Below are 20,827 nucleotides of genomic sequence, written 5' to 3'. Positions count from 1 at the left end.
TGACTACAAATTATTTATGGCAAACTTGCAAGCAAAGACGTAATTCGTCTTCATTGTTGATTAAGGTTCAAAGATGAAATGACGTAATTTGCAGGAGGTGGTTGCTCTGGGTACCTCCTCCCATGGCAGGTAATTATGTCAATGACACGGTTGCAACTATTCATGGAATGTTGCTATAGGAACACACGACGATTGTTGTTCTTGTGCAGTTTGTTTTGGCACTGTGTATTGGTTCTTAAAAGGCAATTGACGTGACACTTCAAAATAGAATTACGCTGCACTTCAGTTAAATCTCCACCATGATCTGACCCTCAGTATTGTTCAACTGGTCATTTCAAGAGAGTGGAGACAAGGGAGTGAAGAGGCTGGCTTTCAAAAACAAAAGGCACAAAGTACTGAAACAACTCAGTAGGTCGACACCCCCCCCCCCCCCCCTCCAAATAAGGGATTCTGTGTAAATTTAGAAACGAATATCTGAATTGAATGTGTAACCTCCTGAAATGTCGGATGGGGTTTTTGAAAAGAAGGTGTTTTGTAAATATTTATTACTTGAATGAAGTATTTTTTGATATTTAAAAAAACTCAGGAGGTCCAGGAAGATATCAACGATGATGTTTCGGGTCGGGACTTCGGACCGATGAAGGGCCCCAACTCAAAACGTCTGCCTGACCCGCTGAGTTACTCCAGCATTTTGTGTCTATCTTCGGTTTAAACCAGCATTTGCAGTTCCTTCCGACACACGATACCTGACCTGCTGAGTTACTCCAGCACTTTGTGTCATTTTTAATACAAGAAAGGTGTTCATGCGGCCTTGCCGTGTATAAGTAATCAGCTATGCCTCCTATATTACAGCACTCTCTGATGCACGCTTTGCATTTCTTAAAAACATTGACAATAATATTGATAGATAAATCAATGGCACTTAAAGCGGTTGCTGGAGGCTGGCACGTGCTATTGCGAGCGAGCTCCTTCTAGCTCCATGCTAGTCATAAAGTCATATCGCATAATCATATGGCCCTTTAGCAGCCATCAAATTGCAGTGATCCTACACACGTCCCTTATGTTATCAGGCTTCTGAACAGTTCTTCCATAAGCTAGGGTGCTACCGGGAGGAGGTGGCTGATCTGGCACTCTGGTGTCAGGACAATAGCCTCCTCTTGAATGTCACTAAAATGAAGGAGCTGATTGTGGACTTCAGAAGGGCTAAACATCCAAGGACGTACACGCCACTGGAGATAAATGGGTCTACTGTGGATAGGGTGAGCAGTTTTAAATATTTGGGAGTCCGCATCACAGAGGATCTGACGTGGGCAACGCACATTGCCGCACTGGTGGGTAAGGCAAAGCAGCGCCTTTACCACCTTAGACAACTGAGGAAATTCAGAGTGTCTCTGAGGATCCTTCATTGCTTCTACTCTGGGCTGTAGAGAGCATCCTGTCCGGCAACATTACAGTCTGGTTTGGGAACAGCTCTGCCCAGGACAGGATGGCCCTGCAGAGAGTAGTGCGTTCGGCAGAACGCACCATGGGAACTACACTCGTCCCCCTGCAGGACCTATACATCAGGAGGTGCAGATCCAGAGCAAGCAAGATCATGAGGGACCCCTGCCACCCCAGTAACGGACTGTTCCAGATGCTACAATCAGGCAAACGCCTCCGCTGTCACGCTGTGAAAACGGAGAGGATGAGACGGAGTTTCTTCCCACAGGCCATCAGGACTGTCAACTTTTATAACCCCAGAGACGAAATTTTTGTCTACACTATAGTAACTTATTAACTTTATTTATATGCTGTAACTGTAATTCTTTTTTGTGCACAATCCGCAGGCATTGCCACTTTCATTTCACTGCACATCGTGTATGTGTATGTGACAAATAAATTTGACTTGATTTGACCTGACTTGATCTTTACCCCATTGCAGACATTGGACTTTGTCTGTGGAACTGCGGCACTACAACGTTAAGAACTATATTCTGCACTCTGTATCTTCCTCTTCGCTCTGTCTGTTTTACTTTAGTTTGACCTGATTTTGTTTATGTATAGTACATCAGATCTGTTTGGACGGCATGCAAAACAAAGCTTTTCTCTGTACCTCAGCGCGCATGATCCCCCACATTCCCATCAACTGTACCCAGATTTTACAGCTTACCTACAATCCAGAAGGTCAACTAGCCTGCCCGCTCGTAAGCCTTTGATATGAACACCTGGAGCAAACCCCTTGTGGTTAGGTGGAGATTATGCAAATCCTCACAGACAACACCGGAGGTCAGCATTGAACCCGGGTCACTGGAGCTGTACCAATTGTAACGCTGTGCGGCCCTGCTTTTGTACTGCTGCCGATCGCTGTTCACCTCTCCCAGCACTGCGTCCCCTTCCGAACGTTACTGCTCTGAGCTGAACATCTATTCTTCCTCCCCCCCCCCCCCCACCCACCCAAGACTTGGCAAACAATCCCTGGGAGTAGGACTGGTGCCCATTACTTGTCAATCCTGAACAAACGAAGCTGCAAGAAGGAGTGTCTGTGCCTCATTTGAGATTTGAACATGCAGCTGGGTCACAATGCCATTTCCAGTCTCGGGTTCCTGGAACCAAAGTGAAAACAATGATGTGAAAGCAACTTAAGATCATTCGATCCGACCACGCTGTTGCGTCTGGGTGAATTCAGCCATCAGGATCCTTTGTTCCCCTTGTTGCAGGAGCCAGTCTACTGCACCTACTGTACTGCCTCTAAGGTAATCATCTCCTCCACTGCGTGTGGAGACTAAAATAACACGGAATATCACACCCAAAGGGCTCGAGCAACACTCCATTTTCTTTTGCACACCAATACCTTTGCAACAAAGGCCAAAGTATTATTCGCCGCCTAAATACATTGTCTATTTCTGTACGCCCACTCTCCATGTTTTGTGAGGTCGCACGCAATCCGAGTCTGTGCCAACAGGTAACGATTTCTGTTTCTCTATCCTTCCAGTTTTTAGTTTAGTTTAGAGATGCAGCACGGAAACAGGTCACCGAGTCCTCGCCGACCAGTAATGCCCGCTCACTAATACTATCCCACACACACCAGGTACAATTTACTAAGCCAATTATAGACAATAGGCAATAGGTGCAGGAGTAGGCCATTCGGCCCTTCGAGCCAGCACCACCATTCAATGTGATCATGGCTGATCATTCTCAATCAGTACCCCGTTCCCGCCTTCTCCCCATACCCCCTGACTCCGCTATCCTTAAGAGCTCTATCTAGCTCTCTCTTAAATGCATTCAGAGAACTGGCCTCCACTGCCTTCTGAGGCAGAGAATTCCACAGATTTACAACTCTCTGACTGAAAAAGTTTTTCCTCATCTCCGTTCTAAATGGCCTACCCCTTATTCTTAAAGGCCTACAAAAATACCTGTCTTTGGACTGTGGGAGGAAATTGGAGCACCCAGAGCAAACCCATGTGATAGAAACATAGAAAATAGGTGCAGGAGTAGGCCATTCGGCCCTTCGAGCCTGCACCGCCATTCAATATGATCATGGCTGATCATCCAGCTCAGTACCTGCCTTCTCTCCATACCCCCTGATCCCTTTAGCAAAAAGGGCCACATCTAACTCCCTCTTAAATATAGCCAATGAACTGGCCTCAACTACCTTCTGTGGCAGAGAATTCCACAGACTCACCACTCTCTGTGTGAAGAAATGTTTTCTCATCTCGGTCCTAAAAGACTTCCCCCTTATCCTTAAGCTGTGACCCCTGGTTCTGGACTACCCCAACATCGGGAACAATCTTCCCGCATCTAGCCTCTCCAACCCCTTAAGAATTTTATATGTTTCTATAAGATCCCCCCTCAGTCTTCTAAATTCCAGCGAGTACAAGCCCAGTCTATCCAGTCTTTCCTCATATGCAAGTCCTGCCATCCCAGGGATTAATCTGGTGAACCTTCTCTGTGATTAATGGGAGAACGCACAAACTCCGTGCAGACGGCACCCGTAGTCAGGATGAAACTCGGGTCTGGAGCGGTAAGGCAGCAACTCTACTGTTGCACCACCATGTCTATCAAAACACACAGCATCGTAATCCACCCAATGTCGCCTTTCCCCATCAGTTGACCTAACTCTACACTTCAGAACAGTTTCAGGGTCACATCACATCACACCCTGAAGCTAGTGGAGTGGCTGATTGGAGCCGGTGTTTACACCTTCAATGACCTTGATCATAGATGTGAGATCATTGACATGCTCTGTGTGTACAGAGGAGTCATCAGTCACCTCCTCCCAGTCCTTCTCCACACCCAGGATTTCTTTACTTTCCCCCCCCCCTCCCCCCATCACAGGTACTGACCTCCCCACCATCGAAGTGACCTACAAGAGTCGTTGCCTCAAGAAGGCAGCCAGCGTGATCAGAGACCCACACCACCCTGGCGATGCTCTCATTCCACTTCTGCCATCGCGAATAAGGTGTAGGAGTCTGAAAACTGTGACGTTCATGTTTCAGGAGCAACATTTTCCATGCAACCATCAGGCTATTAAACGCTACAACTTTCAAATAAGCTCCAGAGACTTGTGGACATTATTTTTTATTTTGCACTATTATTGTTTATTTGTTTGCTTATTTTTAAATTTTAAATAGATACTGAACTTTTTGTTTATTGTGGATTTTACAGAGTACTGTGCTATGAATGCATCTGCACTTCCTTCGAACACACTGATTGCATTCCTGTTATGCTGCTGCAAATAAGAATTTCATTGCTCCGTTTCGGGATGTATGACAATAAAACACTATATATTTGACGAGCAAGGATGGAGATCATTTGGCCAACGATGTCTGTCGCACTATAAACCATTCTCTCCCACATGTCCACCGCCCCTCCTCTGATATTCCTGGGGCAATTTATAATGGGCAATTAGCCTACTGACCAGCACAGTGATAAACCAGCTATGCCCCTGTAGGAAAAAGATCTTGTAGCCAAAGATAAAGGAATAGGTGACATTTCGGGTCGAGGTGAGTCACCTATTCCTTCAGACTGAGAGTCACCTATTCCTTTTCTCCAGAGATGCTGTCTGACCCGCTGAGTTACTCCAGCTTTTTGTGCCTATTTTCCGTTTAAACCAGCATCTGCAGTTCCTTCCTGCACAAGTCAAGTCAAGTCAAGTCAATTTATTTGTATAGTACATTTAAAAACAACCCACGTTGACCAAAGTGCTGCACATCTGACTAGGAAAAAAAGAAACATAGTGGCAGGCAGCCAAACACAACGGCGCGGCCATCTTGAACAAAATGTTAATTCAATCACCCACAGTCCAACAATAAAAGCACTAAACAGGCACCCAAATTACCCAACCCCAAAAACCCCCCAAAACACAGTCCAACAATAGAAGCATTAAATAGGCATTCAAATCACACACCCCAAAACCCCCAAAAACACAGTCCAACAATAAAAGCATCAAACAGGCACTCAAACCACCCAACCCTTGTAGCCATCTATATACTAAAACTCTCGTTTGTTTGTTCATGATAGCGCGACAATTTTAGGCCCACCTTACTCACCGTCGTCCCTTTGGTGCTAATGGAAGAAGTTTCATTGAAATTGGTGTTATATTTTTTAAGTTATTCACATTTTAAAGTTTAAATCTATCTCCTAGGGAGGGAGGGATGGGAGGGAGGGAGGGGTAGGAGGAAGGAGGATATGGGGGGTTGAGGGGGATGGAGTGGGGGGGAGGGGAAGGGGGAGTGGAGTGAGGGGGGCAGGGGGAGGGGAGGGGGGAGGAGAGGATGCTGCAGGAGAGGTTTGGGCCCAACGGGTCCACTTGTTCTAGTATCCATTTAAATATTGATGTTAAAAGATTGAGATTCTCTGCCCACCCTCCCATTTGGCACAACATACCAATGTGCTCCAGAGGTATGCTGCCTGACCTGTTAATCCAACACTTTGCCTTTTTTGCCTTGTTGCAAACTTCTCAAAGCTTTGAGGCAACTCCGAGCAGCCCTTGGAAGTGATCAGCTCCTCTTTAAGAGTGGCAAGATTTGCTGCATTGTTAATCATAGAACATAGTTGACAACGGTAACTTAAATTGGGAGTCTCTAGTTCTGTGAAATACTTACTGGAATGTATAGTGCTCCCAGTAGAAAAGATATGACACAAAGTGTTAGAGTGCGGGTCAGGCAGCATCTCTGGAGAAAAAAGACAGGTGACTCTTCTGGTCAGGACCCTTCAGCCTGAAAGTAGAGGGGAGGGAACTGGAGGTACGAAAAGGGCAAAATAAAGCAGGACCAGCAACAGATGACCGGAGAGTGGTGGGGCCCACCATGGCCCATTGTTGGCTGAGGAGTGGGGCGGCACGGTAGCGCAGCGGTAGAGTTGCTGCTTTACAGCGAATGCAGCGCCGGAGACTCAGGTTCGATCCTGACTACGGGTGCTGCACTGTAAGGAGTTTGTACGTTCTCCCCGTGACCTGCGTGGGTTTTCTCCGAGATCTTCGGTTTCCTCCCACACTCCAAAGACGTACAGGTATGTAGGTTAATTGGCTGGGTAAATGTAAAAATTGTCCCTAGTGGGTGTAGGATAGTGTTAATGTACGGGGATCGCTGGGCGGCACGGACTTGGTGGGCCGAAAAGGCCTGTTTCCGGCTGTATATATATATGATATGATAAGAGGTGGTAATGGAAGGATACAAGGATGTGAACAGTGGAACAAGTCGGATGAAAAGGCGGGGGTGGGGGGGGGGGGGGGGAGGGAGGGAATGCAAGGGTTACCTGAAATTGGAGAAATCATTGTTCATACCGCTGGGTTACAAGCTGCCCAAGCAAAATATGAGGTGCTCTTCCTCCAATTTGCACGTGGCCACACTCTCACAGTGGAGGAGGCCGAGACCAGACAGGGCAGCATGGGAAGTTTGGCAACCGGGAGATCGCGTAGGCCAAGACGGACTGAGCATAAGTGTTCAGCAAAATGATAGCCCAGTCTGCGCTTGGTCATCTGTGTAGTGCAGAATATCTGTGTTTGCAGAGCATCCTCAGAGTATGGCTGCATTACTGTGGATCGTACAGAATGCAGCCATATTTATAGAAGGTAGCGGGTGATATGGTGCTATTTGTAAGGTGGGGTTTCAGTACTTGCAGCAACTTTAGGGAATGCGATAGGACTTTAAACAAGGTATCGTTGTGTGTGTGTATGTGTTGTGAAAAGTAATCAGTATTTATGTTAATATGTGCATGCAGTCCTGGAGTTTAAACAAGTGTTTTATTGTTCCCAATGAATGCTACAGTATTTGCAGAGGTAGTCTGGCTAGTCGTGGTGATGTTTCCATATGTGTGGGTGGGGTGGGGTTGGATCGGATACGTCAGGATTAAAATGCAAGTGAAAAAGCTTTGCATTTATTTACATGTTGTGTACAGGTGCTCCTCAGTTTATGAATGCCTATATAAAGGAACAAGAGGATGGAAGCAGTTTGGGGAAGGGTTTACTGGACTGATACCTGGAATAGGTGGGCGGTTTGGGACCGCAGGAATCTTCTGCCATGTGGGAACTCCACACTTGGCCAATTTCTGACGTGATCTGTTTCGGTGATCTGTATGGTTCTCAGGAACAGAAACCTGCCATAATGTGGGGACCACCTGTATCTCTCCAGTGGTGCTAAAGCACTTTATAAGCTCATAAGTGAGAGGAGCGGAATTAGGCTATTTGGCCCATCAAGTCTACTCTGCTGTTCAATCATGGCTGATCTGTCTGTCCCTCTCAACCTTACTCTCCTGCCTTCCTCCCCCATAACCTCTGACACTCTTACCAGTCAAGAACTCAACTTTACAATCGTCCTTACAACCACCCACTTATTGTTGGATTCCTGGGCATGTGCCAAGATAAACTTGCTCTGGGATGTGTTTGGCATGTACAAGGAGTCCTGTGAAGACCACAGCAATACAATTTGATTTTATGGATCGCATCCGGCACACCACTTGAAACTTTAATCGTGTATTCCTTGGCTACACTAACCTTGTCTCTGTTCCTTCAGACCATTCTGACGTTGGGAAAGGTAATGCCGAGCTGTCGTCAGTTGAGAAGAAGCAGAGATTCCGCGCCCAAGAAACAGGATGAATTCCAAGAAAGAAGCGCTGGTCAATTATATTCACCTGGAGGAGACCGTCATGATTTCATATCCAAACGACAAAGGCACGGCGCCCAAGAAAGGTAGAAATCCTTTCGTACGAGGTTAATGCAACTAGGTGGGCCCATCGAAACATTTTCCTTTATTGCTCCAACTGGCCTTTCTACCTGCCTGCACACATTTCGAGACAAAGAACTGCAGATGCTGGTTTACACTGAAGATAGACACAAAGTGCCGGCGTAACTCAGCGGGTCAGGCAGCCTCTTTGGAGAAAAAGGCCAGGTGAGATTTTGGGTTGGGACCCGAAAGAAGGGACCAGATCCGAAACGTCGCCTGTCCTTTTTCTTCAAAGATGCTGCCTGACCCTCTGAGTTACACCAGCACTTTTGTGTCTATCTTCCCCATACATGTAGTTCAGACCTGCATTTACCCGGTCACCCACCCTGCATTCCCCTAGTCGCCCTGCGCAGCACCCACCCGCTCCAACCCGTGCCTGCAAGTCCGGCCTTCCAGCCCTGCAGAGCCACCCACTTAACCAGTCCTGCACCCTTATCTGCAACAGCGCCCGCATACACAACACAACATCCACTCACTCACCCAGCACTGCACCTGGCCCAACAACCACTCATGCAGCCAGCTCTGCAACCATGCATCCAGCCCTGCACCCGTCTGTCCAGCTCTGCTCTAGCATGGCTTGAAGTCCTGTTGACGAATTTGTGGAGTTAATCGGGGTTTGGGATGGCACAGTGGTGCAACGATAGAATTGCTTGCTGCCTTGCAGTGCCAGAGACCCAGGTTTGATCCTGCCTACAGGCGCTATCTGTCCAGAGTGTCTACGTTCTCCCTGTGACCGTGTGGGTTTTCTCCAGGTGCTCCAGTTTCCTCCTGCACCCCAATGACGTGCAGGTTTGTAGGTTAATTGGCTTCAGTAAGTTGTAAAATTGTCCCTCGTGTGCGTAGGTTCGTGTGCAGGTTGACCGCTGGTCGGCGGAGACTCGAGGGCTGCTGGGCCCTGTGTCCGTGCTGTATCTCATCTAAAGAAGCTTTCTGGAGCCAAATGTTCTGGGACCAATAGATAATCTTAGATTTAGTGATAATTATCGAACCCAAATTTGTTGGTGAACCAAGACTCTCAGCACAGTGACTGTAATATGATAGCATTTGCTAATAGGTTTCGAGGGAAAGGGGAGTGATCAGGAGCAGGGTTTTACATCTGGTTAAACCTGGCTTGGGGAATGTGGCAGCAGATGAGCACAATGGAATGGGCCGATGGGTAAAGGAGAAAGCTGGTTTGATGTAGCAGTGTTCCTGAGGTTTAGTTTAGTTTAGAGATACGAGCGTGGAAACAGGCCCTTCGGCCCACCGAGTCCGCATCAACCAGCGATCCCCGCACAGCAACACTATCCTAGACACACTATGGACAATTTTACATTCATACCAAGCCAATTAACCTACAAACCTGCACGTCTTTGGAGTGTGGGAGGAAACCGAAGATCCCGGGGAAAACCCACACAGGTCACGGGGAGAACGTACAAACTCCGTACAGACAGCAGCTGTAGTCGGGATTAAACCTGGGTCCCTGGCGCTGTAAGGCAGCAACTCTACCACTGTGCCACCGTGCCGCCCTAATATAATCCTTATGAGTTGGGTGTGATAACATTATCTATTTGGAGCTTTGTTGTGTGTAAATAAGCATCCTGGATGCAACCAAGATGACCCTTGCCTGAACATTGCAAGACACTGTCAGCCATTTCATCATAGCCATCCTTATATTGCAGCGAAACTTTCCATTCAGATTAGCCCAAGGTCAATTACCAAAAGATGTCTTGGTCCGAGTAGATGTTTATTTTCCACAAGACCAGTAGACCTTATTCCAATTCAACTGCCAATGTAAGTCACCTGAGAGCAAGGTTCTGTCGACGATGGAAATCTGAAATAAAAGCAGAAGTGCTTCAGTCATCGAGAACATTGGTAAGATCACATCTGGAGAAGAGTTGCTCAGGGAAGAATGTTAATGCTTTGACAGTAGTTTGGCGAAGGGTTTACTGAACTGATACGTAGTTTAGTTCACTTTTGTTTATTGTCACGTGTACCGAGGTACAGTGAAAAGCTTTTGCTGCGTGCTATCCAGTCAGCGGAAAGGCAATATATGATTACAATCGAGCCGTCTACAGTGAATGGGATACACGATATAGTTAAAGTAAGAAATGTGGCTGTAGGAATAGAGATTTAAGAATGTGGAGCGATTGTAATGTGTGACTGCAGTTGTGCTTCTGTGGCTAGCATGCAATTCGCTGCCTGGGTTGTGCGACAGACAGCGCCATCTTGGAAGCTTTAGAATAGAGGGGTTGTCATCTTGGGTAATGGTGCAAAAACTAGGCTTGTATCTGTTGGAGTTTAAAAAGATGATCGCTGGCCTGATTGAAACATCTGCTGTCCAGACGAATCTTGACAAGATGGAGATGGAGAGGAATTTTCTGCTTAGAAACATAGAAAATAGGTGCAGGCGTAGGCCATTCGGCCCTTCGAGCCAGCACTGCCATTCAATATGATCATGGCTGACCATCCAAAATCAGTACCCCGTTCCAACTTTTTCCCCACACCCCTTGATTCCCTTAGCTCTAAGCATGTGTGAGAATCTAGAATTGGAGGTAGCTGATCAAAAATAAGGGTTTGTGTAAGAAAATAACTGCAGATGTTGGTACAAATCGAAGGTATTTATTTCACAAAATGCTGGAGTAACTCAGCAGGTTGGGCAGCAGGTTGATGATCATTAAGGTTGACAACTGATAAGGTTGTGCCAAGTACGAGCGAAAATGGAATGGAATTGATCACCTTCAATGGATTAATGTATTAATTTAAATTACGTTAAGTTATTTTTCATAGGTAGTCAGTGCTTAAAATGGTTTTTAAAAACGCAGTTCATTATGCAATTTTATTATTTTTAATGTTGATGACCCAATTTTTTTTCAACTAGGTTAGCACAGGGCCATATAGCCATTACCTCAATACCCTAGCCCTGGGTTCAATCCTGACACAAAAAGCTGGAGAAACTCAGCGGGTCAGACAGCATCCCTGGAGAAAAGGGTGTGAAGAAGTGTCTCGACCCGAAATATCGCCTATTCCTTTTCTCCAGAGAAGCTGTCTGGCCCGCTGAGTTACTCCAGCTTTTTGTGTCTATCTTCAATCTTGGCATTATGTTTTGTCTAATGGAGTTTGCATTTTTCTCTGTGAACACATGGGTTTCCCCCATGCCCTCTAGTTTCCTCCCACATCTGAAAGATATGCAGGTTGTTAAATTATGTAAATTGGCCCAAAGTGTAATTGAGCAACAGAGCCTGGAGCAGCTGATAAAAACGTGAAGGAGATTAAAAGTATAAGAAAATAACTGCAGATGCTGGTACAAATCGATTTATTCACAAAATGCTGGAGTAACTCAGCAGGTCAGGCAGCATCTCGGGAGAGAAGGAATGGGTGACGTTTCGGGTCGAGACTTCTTCTGAAGAAGGGTCTCGACCCGAAACGTCACCCATTCCTTCTCTCCCGAGATGCTGCCTGACCTGCTGAGTTACTCCAGCATTTTGTGAATAAGGAGATTAAAATATGGGTTGTATAGGATGAATGTAAATGTGTGGTTGATCGTCACTGGGCTGAAGGGCCTGTTCCCATGCTATATCTCTCTGTGATTCCTTAACTCTATAACTGATAGTTGTACACAAGTATGAGTACTGTTTACTTCAGTATGGTTCTTGTCTTGTACACAAACCCTGAAGTCTGTCCGCTTGATAATTCATTGGCGGAATGTGTTTATTGCTGGCAAGGGCAGTACTTAATGCCCATAACTTGTTGTCCCAGATAGTGGATGTTGTGCGGCTTGTTGCTGTCAGTGTGGTCAACAGCACGAAGACCAGGATTTGCACACTGCAAGGAAGAAGGGTCTCAACCCGAAACGTCACCCATTCCTTCTCTCCAGAGATGCTGCCTGTCCCGCTGAGTTATTCCAGCATTCCGTGTCCATCTTCGGTTTAAACCAGCATCTGCAGTTCCTTCCCACGCAAAGAAATGTTTATGTGTTTCCAGTACCAGCAGCGAATCTGAGACGGTAATCTCCCCTTTCCTTCCCTTAGCACAGCTGGTAAAGCTGCTGCCTTATGGCGCCAGACACACGGGTTCGATCCTGACCTCGGGTGTTCATTCACAAAATGCTGGAGTAACTCAGCAGGTCAGGCAGCATCTCGGGAGAGAATGAATGGGTGACGTTTCGGGTGGAGACCCTTCTTGGTGTGGTCTGTGTGGAGTTTGCTCGTTCACCTTGTGACCATGCGGGTTTCCTCCAACGTCCTAATGACACGGGGGGGTTTGTAGGTGAAGTGGCCACTGTCTATTGATACATGTTGGACGGCGTGCCTGACAACTTCTGGACTGGAGCCCTTGTCAAACAGTTCCCTTTACAGAACAGGTAGGAGGGAATCAGGGAAATGCAAATGTTGGTTTACACCGACTATAGACACAAAATGCTGAGTAACTCCGCGGGGACAGGCAGTTTCTTTGGAGAGAAGGGATGGGCGACGTCGAGATCCTGGAGCAGTCTTTCACGTAGACAGACACAAAAGGCTGGTGTGTAGCTCAGCCCTTTAACAAATGGACAAGGAGAAACGTGCCTGACTATGCGTCCCGGTGATCGCCTGTTACGCTCCATCAAGAATGGAATTGCAACAGTCCCACTTCGGCGCTTACACTCAGCTGACTGAGCTGCACACATCGAGGGGATGATCATGGAGGTGGCGATGCAGGAGTTCTCCAGTCACAAGACGCAAGGTATGGTAAACCTGAAGCCCGGCTGCACAGGAGATCTGTGTGTACAAGTCGAGGAGAGACACAAAATGCTGGAGTAACTCAGCGGGACAGGCAGCATCTCTGGAGAGAAGGGATGGGGTGACGTTTGACGATGGGAGACCCTTCTTCAGCCCGAGAGTCAGTCAGAGTCAGGTGTTTTTGTGTTTCAGCGTGCAGGGTAATTCATGGTGTGCTCAGCAAGGCAGGTGGCGACTAAGGTGAAACTGGCAAAGAAACGCGGTGCGGGGACAAGCGCGGCTTGCTGCAATAAGCGACACACACGGCTTGTTTGTGTGTCGGGGGGGGAAATCTGGCGTCAGTGGAAACAGGAAGAGAAAAAATAATAATAATCGACTTTTATGATTCACTGAGGAACTGAGGGGGGGCAATGAAACTGCCCGCAGTCCAGTCTGCAGTGGTGTGCCGCATAGAAAGACACGAAAAGCTGGAGGAACTCTGGAGAGAAGGAATAGGTAATGTTTTAGAAACATAGAAAATAGGTGCAGGACTAGACCATTCGGCCTTTGGAGCAGAGACTCTCCCTTGAGACACATATCAGACTTCGGAAACCCTGAGAATAGCCCGTTTATTCACAAAATGCTGGAGTAACTCAGCAGGTCAGGCAGCATCTCAGGTGGGTGACGTTCAGACTTCAGTCTGAAGAAGGGTCTCGACCCGAAACGTCGCCCATTCCTTCTCTCCTGAGATGCTGCCTGACCTGCTGAGTTACTCCAGCATTTTGTGAATAAATACCTTCGATTTGTACCAGCATCTGCAGTTATTTTCTTCCACTGAGAATAGCCCAGATCTGTGGCCACAATGCCTTGTCTTTACTTTCAACGGGATGGAATTCAAGTTGTTTCTTTTTTTCCAGACAAAGGTACAAAGTTATCCTTCAGTAAACCTCTATCACTGTTCCACGTTGCTCCGTTCTTTCAACAAGCAGCCCTCTCCAAATGCACTTGTGGGTTTTCCCATGGGATTCCCTTTCCTGAGGGGAATGAGACTATTTACCTAATTGACAGATTAGTAGTTTTAGGACAGATTAGGAACCGGTTGCCCAACTCAAGGTGGGGGGGGGGGGGGTGGGGGTGAGGATAACAGATCGCAGTTTGCCTGTAGGTATGCACAACAATTAATCAGAGGTAGATACAATCGCTCGCGGTTCCTCAAACATTTTACCGTCTGGACTGTTTGCTGTGTTTTGTACATGAGGGTGAACAGTCCAGTATGTCCTTGAATCTGTAGCACGGGTACAGTCCAAGAAGGGTCTTGTGATTGTGTAGGAAGGAACTGCAGATGCTGGTTTACCCGCAAGATAGACACAAAATGCTGGAGTAACTCGGCGAGACAGATCTCTCCTTTTCTGCCTATCCATATCTCTAGTTTCCCCTCTCCCCTGACTCTCAATCTGAAGAAGAGTCTCGACCCAAAACGTCATCCATTCCTTCTCTCCAGAGATGCTGCCTGGCCCGTTGAGTCACGCCAGCTTTTTGTGTCTATCTAAAGTTCTTGTGATTGTTTTTTTGTTGTTGCTGGAAGCAGCCAGCTTTGAAGAAGTTCTCGTCTCTCGGTTCTCTTTCCCCTGACTCTCGGTCTGAAGAGGGATCTGGACTTGAAACGTCCCCTTTTGCTTTACTCCAGAGATGCTGCCTGGCCCGCTGAGTTACTCCATCTTCTTTAACTTTAGATAGCTCCTCTGTCCCTCTCTTCCCCTCCCCCTTCCCAGTTCTCCCACTCTCTTCCTGTCTCCACCTATATCCTATGACCTGCTGAGTTACTCCAGCATTTTGTGAATAAATCCACCTATATCCTTTCCTTGTCCCCCCCCCCCCCCACACATCAGTCTGAAGAAGGGTCTCAGCCCGAAACGTCACCCATTCCTTCTCTCCAGAGATGCTGCCTGACCCGCTGAGTTACTCCAGCATTTTGTGATGCCTTCCATTTGTACCAGCATCTGCAGTTATTTTCCTACTCCATCTTCTTTGTGTCTATCTTAAGACTAGTGTTTCCATTGCACTTCCCTAGTTAAGCCTGAGATGGCGTTGTTGAGCATTGGGTTTGGGTGGCCGAAGCCCGTGGGCTGAGATTTCCCCCAACAGCCCTTTGGGTTGGGTATCTCTGCATGATGAAGGAACAGCTATAAATTCCCAAGAAGAACTGGTGTGAAAGTCTATGGAAGTCCACTCGTGCTTACCTTGTCCTTCTGGGCGGTGATAGGTGGGGTGAGGAGAGTGTGGGGAGGTTGCATGTGTATGAGCTGCAGACTGGGATGCCTTGGTGAGTTGCTTCAGCACATCGTGTAGATACAGGTCCACCACCGATTTTCCGGCAACTGGTGATCCAGCACCTCTTTTAATCCAGACAAAATTATGAGAGGGCACTTAAGGGGTTGGAGAGGCTAGATGCGGGAAGATTGTTCCCGATGTTGGGGAAGTCCAGAACCAGGGGTCACAGCTTAAGGATAAGGGGGAAGTCTTTTAGGACCGAGATGAGAAAACATTTCTTCACACAGAGAGTGGTGAGTCTGTGGAATTCTCTGCCACAGAAGGTAGTTGAGGCCAGTTCATTGGCTATATTTAAGAGGGAGTTAGATGTGGCCCTTGTGGCTAAAGGGATCAGGGGGTATGGAGAGAAGGCAGGTACAGGTTACTGAGCTGGATGATCAGCCATGATCATATTGAATGGTGGTGCAGGCTCGAAGGGCCGAATGGCCTACTCCTGCACCTATTTTCTATGTTTCTATGAAATCCCACCCCCAGAAAATGTGATGCCTGGGCAGGGTGAGGCAACCGATCAACCTCATTGGCACCTCCACGCCGATTAGCAGGTTGAATCTGCCCGCTGTAGCTGCGGCCTGGCTGGAGCCAGCTGATCCGTTCCCACAGTCAACTTCCGTGCCCGGTCGAAAATGACCCGCTGAGGCCGGGGCTGTGGAATGCCATGGCCGACTTCTGAGGCCGACTTTGGGGGCCGGAATCTCGGCTCCTTTGTGGCCAAGGTGGACCGATCCGTCACCGTCGGACTCCTCTGGGAGGCCGTGACATCTGTTGGTCTGGCAAAACGAGTAACGCAGGCTGGTTCTGGAACCAAGAATGCCAGACAATCAGCCAATCAGACAATCAGACCACTGTCGTCCCCAATGCAGTTATGGTGTACTGGACACCATGAGGAGAATGTTTAGATAGTCGTACATTGCAGAAACGGGCCCTTCAGATTACTGAGTCTGCACCAGCCATTAAACGACCCATTCACATCAATCCAACATTAATCCCATTTTATTTTCCACACATTCCTGGCCAATTCTACCACTTTCTTCCCCCCCCCCCCTCCACCCACAGATTCTTCCACTTGCCCACACACTGCAGACGATTTAGAGTTATTAGATCAATTAACCAACCAACCAAGACACCTGGAGCAGCTGGACAAAATGCACATGGTCACAGGGGGAACGATTCGATCAATTGTAGTGGATGTAGTGCAAGTTGCTGTTTCCCAACATTAACAGCTCTCTATGAAACAGAGAGATTTTCATAAATGCATGCCTTCTCAAAGTGCTGGATAGCCAGTGAGATACTCTGCAGGGTTAAAGAATATAGTGCTGGAGAACTTGGTGGGTCAGGCAGCATCTGTGGAGCTGCCTGACCCACCCAGTCCTCCAGCACTATTTAGCTTAGAGATACAGTGCGGAAACAGGCCCTTCGGCCCACCAAGTCCGCGCCGACCAGCGATCCCCACACATTAACACCATCCTACATCTACTCGGGACAATTTTTACACTTGCCAAGCCAATTAACCTACAAACATTTACGTCTTTGGAGTGTGGGAGGAAACCGAAGATCTCGGAGAAAACCCACGCAGGCCACGGGGAGAACGTATAAACTCCGTACAGACGGCGCCCGTAGTCGGGATCGAACCCGGGTCTCCGGCGCTGCATTCGCTGTAAGGCAGCAACTCTACCGCTGCGCCACCGTGACCGCCCCATGGACAGACAATGTTTCGGGTCTCCTTCAGATGAATGGAATAGTTCAGAGAGATACTCATGGAAACGGGCCCTTCGGCCCACCTGGGCCACAGCCACCTGGTCTGGTTTGAACCCGGGTCACTGGACCTGTGGGGTGGCAACTCCATTATTGTGCCACATTGCCGTCCCCATTTACACTGTATTACATATGCCCATGCTTTCCTGTTTGCCACTCTTACCTTTAGTGTGACAAGCATACAATTGTTCTCTTATTCCTCTCTCCGGAGAACCATGCATCCGCCTTTACCCCCAGCCCCCCTCTCCCATGGGTAACAATGAACCGGATCTACTATTGCTTTTCCCTTTTTAAAAGTGGAGTGGGCATGCTGCCCTGGCATCTGTTCCTTGGCCCAGTCAGTCACATACCTACAATAAACTCTGGCTGCAGTTAATCAGCTGCTTGACGGGTTCTGTTTGACCTGCCCTCCGACTAGTTTGATCAATTATAGTGGATATGAATGCATGTTGTTGTTGTTTCACAAAGATTAGCACTTCTATTTGAAAAAGATTTTTATAAATGCTGGGTTCCTTTGTTCTCAAAGTGCTGGGTAGCCGGAGAGATATTGTAAGGTAAAAAAACATAGTGACGGAGGAAGTCCGCAGGTCAGGCAGCAAGTGTAGGAGGAATGGACAGACGTTGTTTCAGGTTGGGACCTTTCTTTAGACTGGGATAATTAAGAGAGAGAGAGACAGCGTGGAAACAGGCCCTTTGGCTCACCGACTGTTGTGTTGGCTGTATAATAACAGAAGCCGTACACCTAGATAATAATCCAAAGACTTTATTAACTACATAGCAAGCATGACCTCACGCCTGCACGTTGCACTTACACTAACCCAAATCACCCAAGCAGCGGTCACTCAAAAGCTAAAGGGGTGTAACTACAAAAGCATGACACATAACAGGAGTGACACCATTACACTAATCTACATCCCCCTCTCTTAAAGAATCAACAACGATACAGACACATAAACTGAGCACGTCATGTATAACAATCGGTGACAAACTGGAGGAAAGTTAAACATAGTCCGGATACTTCACAACCGGCCTGCAAACACGACCAGCACGTGTACGATAGAGACCATCTCCATTCCTCTTATACGGGGAGAGAGCAGGTGATTCCACAGGCGAGGGAGACTGAATCAACGTCCCTGGAGACGAAGCAGCAAACTGTGGAACAGGCGATGAACATGGAGACGAAGATGGAACAGGCAAAGGAGCTGTTACAGACATGGATTGTTGTGCTGGCAAAAGCATGCGAGTGCCACTAGGCGCAAACAGAAGCGAACTTGTACCATCTGGATTATACTGAGGAGGAACTGGCTCGTTCACAGGCAGGATGTGTCGCCTGTTACGTCGGTAGGTACCGCCATCGGCACTAACGATATATGAGCGCGGCTCTGAAGCAATTCCAGAAATGACTCCGATACGGTCATGGCCTCTGTCAGTCTGTAAGCGGACTACCTGCCCTTTGGTCAGCGGTGGCAGTGGCCTACTTGTCTTGTCAAACCATCGTTTCTGAATGTCACGCTTCTGTTGCAACCTGGATTGAACCTCCTCCGGTGGAAACACTTGTGGGACTAAAGCCTGATTGGCTACAGGCACTGTGGCACGGGTTTGCCTTGGCAATAAACGTTGGGCGGGTGAACCCAAGATGGGGTCACGGGAGATGTTGCGTAAGTTAAGCAGATCCAGGAATATGTCCGATTTTGCTCTGTACGAACGTTCCATGAGCTGTTTAGCACTTTTGACAGCCCGTTCAGCCAGCCCGTTAGACTGGGGATATTCGGGGCTGCTGGTGATATGGTGAAAATTCCAGTGTCTAGCGAACTCCCTGAATTGTTGGCTGGTGAATTGACTGCCGTCGTCAGTTAGCAGTTTGACCGGGGATCCGTGGACTGAAAAGTGGCGAGATAACTTTGAAATCACTCCGCTGGAAGTGAGGCTGCTGAGAAAATCAATGTCGAGCCATCCTGAATAAGAATCCACGAGCACCAGGTATTGTTTGCCATGCCAATCAAATATGTCAGCTGTGACTGTAGACCATAGGAGCTCGGGTACCGGATGTGAAAGAAGTGGTTGCTTTTGTTGGTGAGGAGCCAAACTGTTACACACTGCGCAGGATGCCACATTCTCGGCGATGTATTTGGCCATGCCAGGCCAGTAAAACATGCTTCTCGCCCGTGAAACAGTGGCTTCAGCACCCGGGTGTCCCGCATGGACAGCGTTAAAATACCGATGGTACAGCGAGGCAGGAACCACGGCCTTGTGTCCTTTTAAAATAATGCCATCTTGCAGCACGAGCTCGTCTCGGACAGCAAAGAAGGGCCGGACTGGCAGCGGAACGTTTGGTGTGCCTGTCTGGCCAGCCGCGCTTAACGACAGAGGTTAGCGACCGTAGTGTACTGTCAACAGCAGTGTGGGCAACCAGGCCCTCCATGCAGGACGAAGGGATAAAAGACACACTCATCACAACAAAGTCGTCATCCGGCGAGGGCGGACCGTCGCAGGTCTTCCGGGGTGCACGCGAAAGAGTATCGATCGGCCAGGTGCATGTCCTTACCGCGTAAGGACCAGGTGCATGTCCAGGTCCAGGTCCCTGTTCCATCTTCGCCTCCATATTCATCGCCTGTTCCACAGTTTGCTGCTTCGTCTCCAGGGACGTTGATTCAGGCTCCCTCGCCTGTGGAATCACCTGCTCTCTCCCCGTATAAGAGGAATGGAGATGGTCTCTATCGTGCACGTGCTGGTCGTGTTGTGTTGGCTGTATAATAACAGAAGCCGTACACCTAGATAATAATCCAAAGACTTTATTAACTACATAGCAAGCATGACCTCACGCCTGCACGTTGCACTTACACTAACCCGAATCACCCAAGCAGCGGTCACTCAAAAGCTAAAGGGGTGTAACTACAAAAGCATGACACATAACATGAGTGACACCATTACACTAATCTACACCGACCGAGTCCACGCCTACCACCGATCACCAGTTAACATTAGTTCTATGTCACCTGCACATTTGTATCCACTCCCTAGGGCAATTCACTGGGCCAATTAACCTACAGGCCTGCACGTCTTTAGGATGTTGGAGGAAACCGGAGCACCCAGAGGAAACCCATGCAGTCACAGGGAGAACGTACAAAAGCACACACACACACACACAGCTCCCGAGGTCAGGATCGAACCCGGCTCTGGCACTGTGAGGCAGCAGTTCGACCGGCTGCGCCACTGCGCTGCTCTTAAACTAATGTGGGGTTTTCTTCTTTGTGGGAAATAAAGCTTTTTTCTGAACCTATTTGTTGACGTCAGAGGAAAAATATAACCCACATTTAGTGCTGTGCCTCTTCGAAGGTGTGAGAGGGGATCTGGAGATTGGACGATAAAGGAGAGGTGGGGTTCACAACGTCAGAGAGGGGAGGAGTGAGTGATGGGAGATGGGTCTTGGATGATTAGAGAGGGGGAAGGGATCGGGAGAGGATTCAGTGAATGGAGTGTGAAAGGGAACAAGTGATTGCAGAGGGAGGGGACTGGGTGACAGGGGAGGTGACGGAATCAATGGATGCAACGATACTTTATTATCACATGTACCTAGCTACCGTAAAATACTTTGTCTTGCAAACTACCCGGTAAAATCATGTAGCAGACCAGACCAAGGCAGTCCACGTGTGCTGCCATGTTTTGGTGCCAACAAAGTTACAAAAGTTCACAGAACAGTCCTATCTACTGCCTGCCGCCATGGTAGCGGCTGCAAGTGTAAATATGCAACAAAAAGAAATCACTGTTCAGTGTGCAGGTCCCATCGTACGTGGAAGCTTCTCTACTTCTTCATAAGCCCTTTGCTCCTCTAGGGAGCGTAGGCCATTGACAAATGTCCTCCACCTC

At 48.0% G+C, this 20,827-nt stretch overlaps 1 protein-coding gene and 1 long non-coding RNA gene across 4 annotated transcripts in view; one reads left to right on the top strand and one right to left on the bottom strand.

Moving 5' to 3' along the window:
- Positions 1-2,364, bottom strand: part of LOC144603577 (uncharacterized) — a 38,750-nt gene extending 36,386 nt beyond the window's left edge. The window contains exon 1 of the long non-coding RNA XR_013548639.1: positions 2,150-2,364. This is a non-coding gene — a long non-coding RNA (uncharacterized LOC144603577). The remainder of the gene's footprint in view (positions 1-2,149) is intronic.
- The window catches only part of svopl (SVOP-like), a 92,720-nt gene that overhangs the window by 15,427 nt on the left and 56,466 nt on the right, over positions 1-20,827 (top strand). For 2 of the 3 annotated variants that reach the window (XM_078416988.1, XM_078416986.1), the window contains exon 2: positions 7,992-8,167. In XM_078416988.1, the coding sequence (XP_078273114.1) occupies positions 8,071-8,167 (97 nt within the window). In that variant the 5' untranslated portion in view covers positions 7,992-8,070. Of the gene's footprint in view, positions 1-7,991; positions 8,168-12,765; positions 12,903-20,827 lie in introns of those variants that run through there. The other variant, XM_078416987.1, reaches the window with a different exon arrangement.

This window comes from Rhinoraja longicauda, chromosome 20 (genome assembly GCF_053455715.1).
Source record: "Rhinoraja longicauda isolate Sanriku21f chromosome 20, sRhiLon1.1, whole genome shotgun sequence".
NCBI classification, from domain to species: Eukaryota; Metazoa; Chordata; class Chondrichthyes; order Rajiformes; family Arhynchobatidae; genus Rhinoraja; species Rhinoraja longicauda.
The sequence above is the reverse complement of the archived record's forward strand: the minus strand, read 5'-3'. Positions and strand labels throughout refer to the sequence as shown.